Source organism: Parus major, chromosome 15, assembly GCF_001522545.3.
Source record: "Parus major isolate Abel chromosome 15, Parus_major1.1, whole genome shotgun sequence".
Lineage (NCBI taxonomy): Eukaryota > Metazoa > Chordata > Aves > Passeriformes > Paridae > Parus > Parus major.
In genome coordinates, this window is record NC_031784.1 from 5424821 (window position 1) to 5437254 (window position 12434).

General features: G+C 46.2%; 1 protein-coding gene across 4 annotated transcripts in view; it reads left to right on the plus strand.

Moving 5' to 3' along the window:
• The window catches only part of ULK1 (unc-51 like autophagy activating kinase 1), a 76118-nt gene that overhangs the window by 1322 nt on the left and 62362 nt on the right, over positions 1 to 12434 (plus strand). For 2 of the 4 annotated variants that reach the window (XM_033518079.1, XM_033518080.1), the window contains exons 1-4: positions 20 to 403; positions 540 to 740; positions 1563 to 1655; positions 1749 to 1790. In XM_033518079.1, coding sequence (XP_033373970.1) covers positions 350 to 403; positions 540 to 740; positions 1563 to 1655; positions 1749 to 1790 — 390 coding nt within the window. In that variant the 5' untranslated portion in view covers positions 20 to 349. Of the gene's footprint in view, positions 1 to 19; positions 404 to 539; positions 741 to 1562; positions 1656 to 1748; positions 1791 to 12434 lie in introns of those variants that run through there. The other 2 variants (XM_015644067.3, XM_015644065.3) reach the window with 2 other exon arrangements.

Sequence of the window (12434 nt, forward strand, 5' to 3'; positions counted from 1 at the left end):
GCTCCGCTCCGCAAAGCTTTGTCCGGGCCCGAGCGAGCGAGCGGCGGCTCCGGCGGAGCGACCCCGGCCCCGCGACCCCGACCCCGCCAGCGCTCTCAGCCGGGGGCGCGGGCAGCCCTTAAGGTGGATCGCGCTTAAGGTGGAGCGCTGCCGTCAGGCGGACCGGGCGTTAAGGTGGATCGCGCTTAAGGTGGACTCTCGGCGAAGCCGCGCCTGCCGGCGGGGGGGCCGGGGCTCGGCATGGGGAGCCCCGCCTGAAGCGGGGCCCGAGGAGCCGCGCCGGCCCGGCCCGAGGAGGAGATGGGGGACGGCCGCTGCTGAGGAGCCTGCTTCGCCCCGGCCGCTGACAATGCCCGGCTCCCGGGCGCTCCGCAGGAAGAGGCAGCCCATGGACGAGGGCGAGGTGGGCAGCGCAGCCCGGCGCGGAGCTGCCGGGGCCGGCGGGAGCGGCTCCGGCTCCCGACCGCTCCGGGGGGGGGGCGGTGGCGGGGGGTGCCCCCGTCGCGTTTGGATTGGGAGAGGTTTAATTTTCTTTAAAGGCAGCTCCTTCATCACCGCCATCCTCCTCCTCCTCCTCGTCCCTTTGCAGCTCTGAAGCCGTCCCGGCCGCAGCCTCCCCGCCGGCCCCCGGGACCCCCCGGCGCAGCGCCATGGAGACGGTGGGAAAGTTTGAGTTCAGCAGGAAGGACCTGATCGGGCACGGAGCCTTCGCCGTCGTCTTCAAAGGCAGGCACAAAGAGGTGAGAATCCCTGCTTTTTATTTCCTCCCCCCCACCTCGCTTCTGCTTTCCACTTATTTATTTATTTCCTGGTCTGGGCCGAGCCGGGGGCAGCGCGTCCCGGTCACCGCATCCCCGCCGGCTGCGGCGGCTGTTGCCAGCCTGGGCATCACCCCCGGCTCGGGGTGTTTTTTGTTATTTATTTTTGTTCTCCTTGGAGTTTCTTCCAAGCGGGCGTGTGTCCCGGCAGGAGCCGGGCAGGTGGCTTCACCTTGGGGCTGGGAGGCTGTCAGCTGCTTGTGGGGTGCCCACAGATCCACCCATAACCCGTGCCCACCTCCAAAACAAGGGAGAAAAAATCCCCCCACACAGTCTGTGAAAGGAACTCTTTAGTTTGTTTGGGATTTTTTTATTTTTTTTTTTTTGGTGTGTGAGTGAAGTCTTGTTTCTCCACTTAATTTTTCCAGGAGGAGGAGAAATCTCTTACTGGTAAATAAAAGGAAACCAATCCGGCAGTGGATTTTCCATCATTAGTGCTTGGGATAAGCCACGGCTCCCACAGTGCATTTATTTCTAGTGATTAAATAAGAGGATAATGATTGTATAAAGTAGTAACAAAAACCGAAACCTTGGGCTTTTCTCCTTGGGCTGACAAGCATAATTCAGGAAAGGGCAAGTCTGAACAAGCAAGGGGGTGGCATTAGGATGTGAAGTGAGAGGCCTTTACCGCTGCTGCAAGACACTTCTTTCAGTAGCATTTGTAATCTGTTAAGAGGCTGCTTATCCTAATATGAATGAATGGTGAAATTTACATTTGTTTGTGTTACTTATGTACCGTTTCAGAAACCTGAGCTGGAAGTAGCTGTGAAATGTATTAACAAGAAGAACCTTGCAAAATCACAAACGCTGCTGGGCAAGGAGATAAAAATTCTTAAGGTAAAGGCAGACTGACTTAATTTCTTCAGTCTTTGTTCTATATGCCCTTTGTTGCTCCTAGCTTATGGCAGTTTTTTCTTTTACTTTTTCTAGGAATTGAAACATGAAAACATTGTTGCCTTGTATGACTTCCAGGTAAATACATTCAATAATGTCAAAGCATTCTAAATTTGAGAAAGGTTGAATGGAATTTGTGAAATTTCATTTTTTAACAAATGTTTGTATTCAAATGTGTACTCTGTGGGGGGGAAGCCTTCTGATAAGTTAGGGAAAGACAAGCAAACACAGAAGATCATGTGTTAGCTGTTGGCTGGACCACACAACTCATGTGCAGTTGGGAGTTGGGGTGGGAGTTTCTGCTCCAGGATGTTGCACAGTGAAATGCAGCATGGTGACTGTGTCTGTGCTGGAAGCTTTTAAGTGCTCAAAATGTTAGAAATAAAATTAGCAGTAGTTATTTTTGGCATGCCCACTTTATTTTCTTTCTCTGGTCTGTATACCCACCCTGAGAAAATTTCTTTTTCCTAGGCCATGTAAAAATAGTGCAAGCATGACTTTGTAGCATATGATTGTCTTGAGCTCCAGAGGATTTTAATTTGCATTTTTCTGTTGTCTTTGTGGTCGTCACTAAGTGTTAAAAATTGCAGCAGGCATTTTTCCTTCGAAGTCAAGCCCTGAAGATCTAATCTAGAGGGGCTAAAACCGATCTGCTGTGAAACGATTTATTTAGATATATATATATATATATATACTTATTTTTATATATATTTATACAGATATATTTATATATATATAAATGTTAATATACTTATATATATTTTATATACATTTTAATATTATGTATATATTTATATATACGTATATGTGTATATATTATGTATATATTTATATTTATATTATTTTTAATATATTTTAAAATATTTTAAAGTATTTGTTTATTTATTTATCTAGTCCCCTTGATTATTTAGTTAAATCCTGCTTGGTAACGGGGCAAGTTTTCTTTTCCCACTGGTGAATGTTTTTTAAAAAAATAACGCCGCGGGATGGAAAGCCGGAGAAGGGGGGGCACTGCTGGTGGATGGGGGCTGCGGTCCAGGGCGAGTGACCGCCGGCGCGGCCGGAGCCCCGGCTGGCCCTGGCGGGGCTTATCGGCGGTGTCCGGCCCTGGGCTGGTATCACGCGTCCCGCAGGCCGCCGTGTTTGTTGACATTGCTTCTGCTGCCGTGGATTGGCTCCGGTGGCTCCACGTCAGGCCGGGCGGTGAGAGCCGGCCCCGCTTCAGCGCTGCCTGCCGGGTGCTGTAGTCCGCCGCTGTCAGCCCGTGTCCCGCAGCCCCCGGCGCTGGGACACCCTCGGCTCCTTCCCTGCCGGAGCAGGGGGCTCTGGAGCGGTGCCTTGGAGAGTGGTTAATGCCTGGCGTTGTTTAGGGACGTGGGGGATGTCAGGATGCTCTGGCGGGGAGCAGGATTGCAGCTCGGAAATCTCTGGATGTGCTTTGCTCCTGAGCCAGTGGCTGCCTCTGGGCTGATGAGTGCTGCAGAGTAGCTGGGAATGCTTCCTGTGGGCACAGGCCACTTGGGGTATTAGATCTCATGCTTTAGGTTGGGGTTTTTTTCCATTCTCTGTACCTTCCTAATTTGCTTTGTAACTTTTCACTTGAGAGAGTGAGTGGCTGCTCCTGCACTTTATAGTTTGTATTTGTATGAAGCATTTATGCTGCTGGGCTTGCTTACTGAGTTCTTTCAAAACTTTTGTTAGATTCCTCTCCCTGCTTCAAATGGCTGCTGAATAGGAAGCAACTCAAAGACATTTTCTTCAAAAGGAGCAATTTCATCACTTTTGCAATTATAGAAATGTGTTTTTCTCCTTTTGTGATGAGCTTTATTAAAATCTGTGTTTAGCAGTGTAGTCTGGTGAGATTTTAGGAAGAAGCTATATAAGATACCACAAAATAGGAATTTGAGAGTGGTCCAGGGCTCAAGACATGCCCAGGTTTGTGCTTAGTTACCAGCTTTGTTACAGAATCCTTGTATGACCTGGGTAATTTAATTTCTTAGAGAAAATGAGATTATTTAGGGGGCATTGGGTGTGGACTCTCCTCTGGTGTGAGGTGATCTATTTACCAGACAGTCTGTTGCAGTTAACTCACATATGTTGTGTGTGTAGTGTGTCTGAATGTTTGGCCTTGCTCTGTGTCTGCTCAGGGGTTGTGTGAGAGTGAATTATCTGTAAAGGTAAAAGTTCAGGTCTGTGGAAGGCTGGCTTCTTCCCACCTTTCCTTCCTTTGTGGAAAAGACTACTACTTATTCACATTGCTCCCCTGATACCTGATCAGTAGTTTCATTCATAGCTGCATATGTGTTTATCCTCAAAAATACCATATTTGCAGTTACTTGAATCCTTACTTGTAGGCTTTCTAAAACAGAAGATATTTATTCTTGTGTTACAACATAGAGCAAAAGGGAAAAAATACTTCTTGTGAAACTTATTGTTGCCCTGTAGCTTTGTCTGTCATTGCATTTTGTGTCCTCCCTTCCTCTGCACTGCGTGTCAACAGTGACTCTAACTTTTACTCGTGTATTTCTTACACACAAGGAAATGGTTACCAAAACCACAGTGACTGTAAGCGAGTGATTACACCCAATGATGCTTTCATTTGCGTTTTCCTGGTTGAAAACTCGTGTTAGCCAGACCTCTCACAACATGAGATTTTTGATATAAGGCTAGATTTGCTCCAGACAAACACTTGCAGTACTGACGTTTAGTACTGACAAGCAGCTCTCACCCTGGCTCCCTTAATTTATCCTTCAAATCTTGGAAAATTGCTGTGTTCCTTCTCATTTCACAGATCTTTGGTTCATAAATAATGACAAAATAAGAAACTTCCTAGGAATAAATGATTCTGATGAATGTTTAATGTGTAAAAGCTCAGTGACTGGACTTTTACAGATCCCCTTGATGGAGTCCTTAGAACAGCATCAGTACATGAGAATGGCTCACAAAATGAAATATGCACATTCCCATTATTATGTGCTCAAGTATTAATGAGAGGTGCTGTTAATAGTTTAGGAGCCTAATGCAAGAACCCCTGCTCAAAAATAGGATAAATTTTATTGTATCAAATTTCTAAAAGTGCTGTCTATTTAGTGTCTGTATGGGGTTGTAGTGTGGGTTTTTCCTAGGCACAGGATACGTTTGGCAGACTGTAAAAGCTGTATTCCACCATGTGTGGAGTATTTTAGTGGCTACTGAGTGGCTACTCAGTACTACTTCCTTAAGGTGCAAATTAGTAAGCACAAATGATGGTTTCTGCCAAAGGAGGACTTGGTATGGAAATAAAGTTTCTTGGAAAACTGGTTTCCATGACTCTGAGGATCAGCTCAACTCTTCATGCTCGTTGACAGGGAAAGCCTAGCACGTGTGGTCTAGTGTGTGGGGCTTGCTTTGGTTTCCTTTATGTCTCAGGACATTAAATCTATCAGAGACCACTAGATTAGCTGAGGAGATTCAGTGGTAGGAAGGGAGCCCTTGAACTTGTCAGGTGCTGGGAGAACTGTGTGCCAGAAAACTTCTTCCAGCACTAGGAAGAAGTTCCTACATACGTAGCTAAGATCTTTGGGCAGTGAAAAATTCTGGGTGTCTTTCCCTCCTTGTTCTGTGCCAGCTGCCCCAGGCTGAATAGGTGTCAGCTGAAGATTTCATATATGGCTGTGTTGATGCTAGGGCAGCGAATCTGCTGAATCTGGACATGGCATGCTTTGGATATTAGAAAGCATTTTCCTGCATGAAATAAGAAGGATTACTTTACTGACAAATTTTCCCTAGTTGTGTGCTGTCAGCTGAACTTCCTTCTTAAAGCAGTCTAGCTATGACTGTGCTTGAGTGGATATCAGGTGGTTTTTGTGTTAGGTTTTTCCCCCCCAATTTCTGCACGAGTGGGATGGACTGGTTGCAGCAGCACAGCTGTTAACATCGCACAAGGCACTGTGCTGTGACGTTTCTGGCTCTGCCTATGTTACCCAGGGGTCTGCTTTCTGCACTTTGGTGACAGGTTGGCTTATTATACTCACCAGTTTGGGGTGAGCTGAGACAAATGCTTAACTCAGTCACCTGGCACAGACTCACCAAAAATATTTCTGCAGTGATGACTGTATCACCTGGAGACAAAGAACACAGAGTCCTTGCAATGCAGTTTTTTCTTGTGCACATGGATTAAGGCAGGGGTGGCAGAACTCAGGTTAGTGATCAGTCACCCTGGGCTGGTCTTGAGAGCCAGGTAATAACAGCCTTGTGTTGCTGCTGTGTAGAAAATCCTTGTGATCAATAGAGCTGTGGCTGCTGGGCTGTGATGTTGTGCTGTGCTGGCTGCACCCTCACCCTTTTTCTGACACAGAGCCTGCTACTCTGCATCTTGTGTACGTGCCTCCTGCTGTCCCCTGGGACCCCTGGAGCTCTGTGGACAGCAGTGTCCTTCCGTGTGCCCTCCAGCACCGCTCAGCTCTGCTGCAGCACTGCACTGAGGAGCGTGATGCCGGGTGAATCAGTGCTGCTGCAGTGTCACCTCATGCCTCGCCACCTCTCGTGCCACCTCATGCAGGATCTTCTGTTCCTCAGGCGCTGCTGTTTACATGCCCCATCTCAGGAGACAGGGCTCCGCTGAGGCACTTGGAATGACTAAAGAGGCACTCTGTGTCTGGGAGATTGCTCTCCTGAGGTCAGGCTGCCTGCTTAAATCCTGTTTTAATTCCATCCCCTAGTGAAGCTGGCAGGTTGCCTGGTGAGTGGGTGTAAAGTGCAGCTCTCTGAACTGCCAAGCAATCCTCTTTCTGTTTGTGCTGCGGACAAGAATGGGGTGTCTCCAATCCTGCTCCGTCAGCATCCTCACATCTGTTGAAGGGAATCACTCTTACTGAAGATTGGATCTGACTTAATTTAGAGCTAGAAGGGGAAAAGACAAAAACGGAACCACCCTCTGCCAGTAGTTTTGTAGAGAAATGCTTGAGAGTTTAGTGGACCAGAATGGCCATGTTTGTGGAGAGTTGACAGTTCTGTAGTGTTGAACTTAGATTTAATGCTGGCTTCCCCAGCCAAGTATCCCACTGTGCAGGTCACAGAAACATCCAGCAAATGTTGACCACTAAATATAGACCTCAGTCATGGGCTTTTTTTAGAGGGAGTTGTCTTGCCGCATTTCTGAAATTATGATCACTGTTTTACTCATGCTGTGTGTAAAGCACATACCTGTGTTCCTCTCACATGATTAAGGTGTCATGGAAGAGCTGGCAACGTGCTGGTTAATGGCCTCCAAAGCTCCTGTGGAAGGTAGCATTACTCAGACTGTAATGACAGATTAAGGAATGTTTCCCAGGAGTAATCTGGAAGGCTGTTGTGTTCACAGTTTGATAGCAAAGCTCTGGTGGGTGCTTTTTGTGCTGCTGCTCTTGAAGCTCCACCAGTGTGTTTCCACCATGAAAATTTCCACTGTGTAAATCCTTGTGATGACTGAACTCATCTGGAGTGAGCAAAGCAAGGAGGTGAAGATTTGGATGATGGATGGGAAGAGATGTTTCCTAATCAGTGGGTGGGTGGGATTAAATTCAGGTGGAAAAACACTGTTTGAATTTATTTCAAATATTTATAGGCTCAAACCAAAGTCTAATTGAAAGATTTCATTTTGTGACTGGACTGAAGCTGCCACTAAACTGTGAAACTGCAATAAACCTGTGTGTCTGAAAAGCTCATCTTAGTGCTCAATCTTGTGTAGAGAATTGAGGGTACAGTTCACTTTCATGTTTCCTCCCTTCTCCTCTGGCTTTCCCGCACCCCCTGCCTTCCTACCTGTCGATATCAACTGAAAATCTTTGCACAGCAGGCAGACCCACAAACAGAGTTGGTGCTGGTGGTAGGAATCCAAGCTGGATTGCTCTGGGTTTTTTTGGAAAAACACCCAGAGAAGCTGATGTGGGTCTTCCATGAGGCAAACAGCCTCTATCCCAGAAGTGAGATACAGTGGGAATGAGAAGCTAAGCACAGGGGTGGTCAGCAGAGGTGGTGGTCTTTGCAAAGGCAAGGAGAGGTTTTTAGTTTAGTTTTGTTTTCAGAATAAGATGGTTTTGCTTGATGTTTTTTGTTGTCTGGCTGGTGTTTGGTTTTTTTTTCCCTGCTGTTATTTACATTCATGTAGCAGTAGTAAATGGCAAATTTGGTGGAAAATGAACATGAATGATGTGATCTTCCAAGGCAAGGTTTCTCAGGTGCAGACCTAAACATACTTTGCTTAAGAGAAAGCATCTTAATTGTCTTCAGATGTTACATTTCCTGTCTGAGGAATGAAATAACAAATGCTCAGAGCAGAATCCAGGGACAAGCCCTGCTCATTGATAGCTTTGGAACCTCTGCTGTGCTTATTGTATAGCAAAGATGCACTTTAATTGTGCATTGTCTCCTGCTTTATAATGTGTAGACCTTTAATACTATCATAAAAGTAGAGATGCTGTCAAAATGCAAAGTGAGGATCTCAGAGCTGCATTTGTTTACTAAGCAAGGTTGTTTCAAGGAGGGGCTGATAGAAACGAATCAAATTGTGCATCACTGGTTGCTTAGGGCAATGATGTTCAGTCTGGCTGCAGGAGCACCTGGCTTGTCTCCTAGCATCAGAATAACAGGAGGAATTAGGTCAGCTGAGCTGGCATAGTAGGGATCAACCAGACAGTGTGGTTCCGGTGGGGGGAATGAAAGACGCACAATTTTAAATCATTAGGGATCCCATTTAGCAAAGCATCTCACAAACCTCCAGGGAGGGGGAGGCTCCCAGGCAGCTCTGTGTGCATTGGTGGCCTGGGGTGTGAGAGCTGCTGGTGTGATGGGGACCCCAGGGGCTGTGGGTGGGCTCTGCCTGTCCCCACAGGTGCTGTGTCACCTCACCCTGCACACACCCCACTCACTGAAGACTCTTCATTTGCATTCGATGCTCTTTTCATTTGGTTTGCAATCATAGCCAGCACACTAAATATGTTCAAAAGTGCTCATTTCTCTGTTGTTTGAACAGTACAGGTTTGATCTCATGTTTCTCTGGCTTCCAGTAACTGGATTTTTTTCCCTTCTTAAATTAACACTGTTCTTACATGAAAGAAAACTCATACTCTCTTTATACCCCTTGTTTTCACCCCTTTTGTGCTTGTTTTCTTAAATCTGGTGAATGAAGTATGAAATAAATGGATGGAAAAGAGAAGACTTGCAAAGGCCAGTCTCTCATGTAGCTGCAATAGAAAACCCTTGGAGGTTGGGCCTCTAATTTTCAGAGCATAAAAAAAAACACACCAGAAAAAACCAAACCAAAACAACTCTTACAGAGTATCAGACTGTGTTTGGTATATACCATTAAAAAACAAGCAACTCCCAACTTTATCAATGGGACTACATTAATCAAACTAAAATCAAACCTTGGGATTGAGTCACTGCTTGTATTTGCACATATCTCAATACATTAATGTGTCTCAATGAGTGTGATTAAAACTGAAATATCCACATCAAGCCTTAGCTCTCCCCCCACTACCCCTGCTCATTGGGCAGGCTCATAAAATGCAGCTTTAAGGTATGCAAGGATTTAATTCCAGTACATGTGACTGAGCTTAAGGTAATGGGGAATTCAACCTTAAATGTTCAGTTTATAGTATGGCTGCGATACAGGAAGGAGATGAGGAATAAATACAGAAAAACAAATCGGATCTTGATTATTTTTGTCATTGTTAGAATTCTGTAGTTTCCTCTCTTGATAACATTAACATAATGCATTGCCATTTGCACAGGAGCTTGCTTTTGTTTGAAAAAGCTTCTAGATATTATTCTGCCTGTTGGCAAAGGGGTAACTACTTCCTTCCACCCCATGTGAGAAAGTCCAAACTTTTCATGATTCTGCTGTTCTTTCTTTTTCTGCATTCTCTTATTCTTGCTGCAGCCTGCATTCAGTGGTCTTTGGGCAATGGTGTCTCCCCAGTTTCTGGCTGAGGGCCCCCAGATGCTGTAGGAGCTGCAGTGTTACTCCCAGATCAACGTGGTGCTGTGAGAAGGGATTGCTTCTCAGTGTTCCAGCAGCACAAGTCTTAATTTGCTCTGATGTGCATGTTCTGGTCTTGCCTCAAAGCTCTGTGACCTGTGAAACCCAGCACTTTGTTTCTGCACCCCATAAGGAGGTGAATCCGTCCTTTGGTTTCTGTGGTTAGGCTGGGTGGCAGCTCCAGCTGTGGCTTGCTGTAGTGTGCTGCCCTGCACAGGGCCCCGTCTGCCTGCAAAGGAGAGTCAGGTTTTTCTGTCTGAGCTCTCTGTGAGTGTGTTGGGTGTCAGAGCTTTGTTTGAGGCCAGCAGTGAGTTTGTGAAGACCAGCAGTGGGGCTGGGCTGAAGGAACCTGTTGGAAGCTCATGTCCAGTGGAAGGGATGGTGAAGTTCAGGTCACTTGAAGGCTGAGCTGTCTCACCAGCAGTGATCCCACCTGGCTGTGGTGGTGTGAGCTGCCTGGAAAAGACCAACTTTGTCCATGGACATGACGTCCTGTTTGTTTTCTAATGTCATGCAAGCAGGCTTTAGAACTGTTGCCAGGGGGATGGGAAATAGTCTCCCTCCCTTCCTGAAGCCTGTGTAGTACCAGAGAATGGTTTTCCTGCTGTTTTTAATCTGTCCTGAAATACAACCTGTCCTGAAACAACTCATCTGTTTTACAAGGGAGAGTACCGTAGTGTCTGGAATGGGGCAATGGGCAGTGCTGACCCTTGGCATCACTCTTCTTCCAGTTCTACAAAAAATCTGCAAGGCCACCCATAAACCATTTGAGTGCTGCAGGGCCTCCCTTCTGCTTGCTCTATATCCTACAGCAAGCTGGCAGGTCAAAAGGAAGCAGAAGAAGCTTGTGGACCTTACCCAGTCCTGTTTCTGATACTTACTCCATGGGATCTACATTAAGAAATTAGAGGCCCTTATTATTTTGGGAAGTCACAGATCTGCTGACTCTGGAAATAACACTTTGCAGTCAGTAGCAGTAGGTTTTGTCTTTCTTCATCTGAATTAATTGTCTTCTGAATTTGAAGTCTGCTGAGAATATTCTCGAGTTCCTTATTGATGTTCAGGAGGAATGAGGAGGATAACCAGGGCCAGAGAGCACAAGAGGCTCTGAGACCTGTTTTTCTTTTCTCTTGGGGTCAAAAGACATGTGAATATCTTCTGGCTATTTGCTTTAGATCAGTTTTCCAAAGTATGAGCACTGATAGGTTCTCCCACACTTCTGATTGATGTTGCTATTGTCCCTTATCTTGCTTCCGTTCCAATAGTTGCATCAGAAGATAATCCTTGCGTATCAGGACAGTTTTCCTTTCCCTTTCCAGAGGCTAGCCTGCTCAAGCCAAGCTGTGAGCCAGAGTCAAACACTACTAGGTGATTTTGTTTTTTGGAAAGTTTTGTCCATCTCTGGAAAACAGCAGTTTTGTTTTTCCCAAATTCAGTCAGCTTGGGAGCCCTGCCTGAGCTAGGGACTTTCCAGGTGCCACTGGCCTCAGAATTGGCTTCTGTAAAGCAAAGTTGTGCCTGTTTGATCTGTTTGTGACTCCAGTGCCACTGTCAGAAAGCAATGGCTGGAGACCAGAAGTCAGAAGGGCACTGGCTCCATGAGATCCTGCTGGCAGAACGGGAGGATGTGGTTTGCAGTGGTTCTGCCACAGTGAGGGGGGAAGTAGCAAAGAGAGAAAGAAATAAAACCTTAGCTTTCAGTTGGCATCGAATTATCTTCCACTGTCAGACCCTCAGCTTTATGTTATGCTTCTGTTGTGTTGGTGCAGTTGGTTTAGTCCTGATCCTGCTTAGAGAGATCAATGTGCAGCAAAATTATCTTTGCTTGACAGCATCTCTGGGTGCTGCTGAAGAGGTAGTGTTGAGCAGCTCATGGTAGATATCTGCTGAGAGGCACAAACCTGCTGCCATCACAGGGATGCCAGCAAACACCCAGGAGAGGAACAAAACTAGCCTTGAGACTTGAGTGCTTATGGCTCCTCTACTGTAGGCAACAGGAGCCTTATCAGCCCTACAGTGCTCAGCACATGGGTGTAACCCTGGAGCTACCTTCATCTTCAGTGTTCCTCCTGCATCCCCCAGTTGCCCTGGAAAAAAGGCTTTGTGTGAAGTAGAAGTCATTCTTTGCTGGTTTTTCCCCAGAGGCTCCTACAGCACTGGTCTCATGCAGATTGATGAGAACACTGCACTGCTGAGAGAATCTTGGAGTGTTGTGTAATCAGATTTCCACTTTTTTCCATTCCTGAGCACCTTTCTAAACTTGGTGGCAGGCTGAGTGCAGGGGTAGAGTACAGAGGAGAATTTTTCTAAGGAAAATTCCTCTCTGAGACTTTTTAAGCTGTGGTAGGAGGATGACTAACTGTGGGTACACCCAGACATTTCCCTTTGGACACACCTAAACACACTCTTTCCAAGAAGAGGATCATGCCACCTTCCAGTATGGGTGGAGAGAAAATTTAAAGGGAGACAGGACTGTTGGGTTTTAATGTCCATAAAGCCATGTCTCCTGGTGTCACAGTGAAGAATTTTAACAGAGTACAGTCTTGGGGTAATTTATGGTGTATTGCTAAATGAGGTTTCTTCATTTCTTTGTCCTCCATCAGCAGATGTGTGTTATTTGTAGACAGCAGAGGCTGTTGCCTATTTTTACACTCAATTAAATTGTAACTTCATCGCTGGGGCCTCTGCTGCAAGAACAAGTCAGGCAGTGATCCAGACTGATT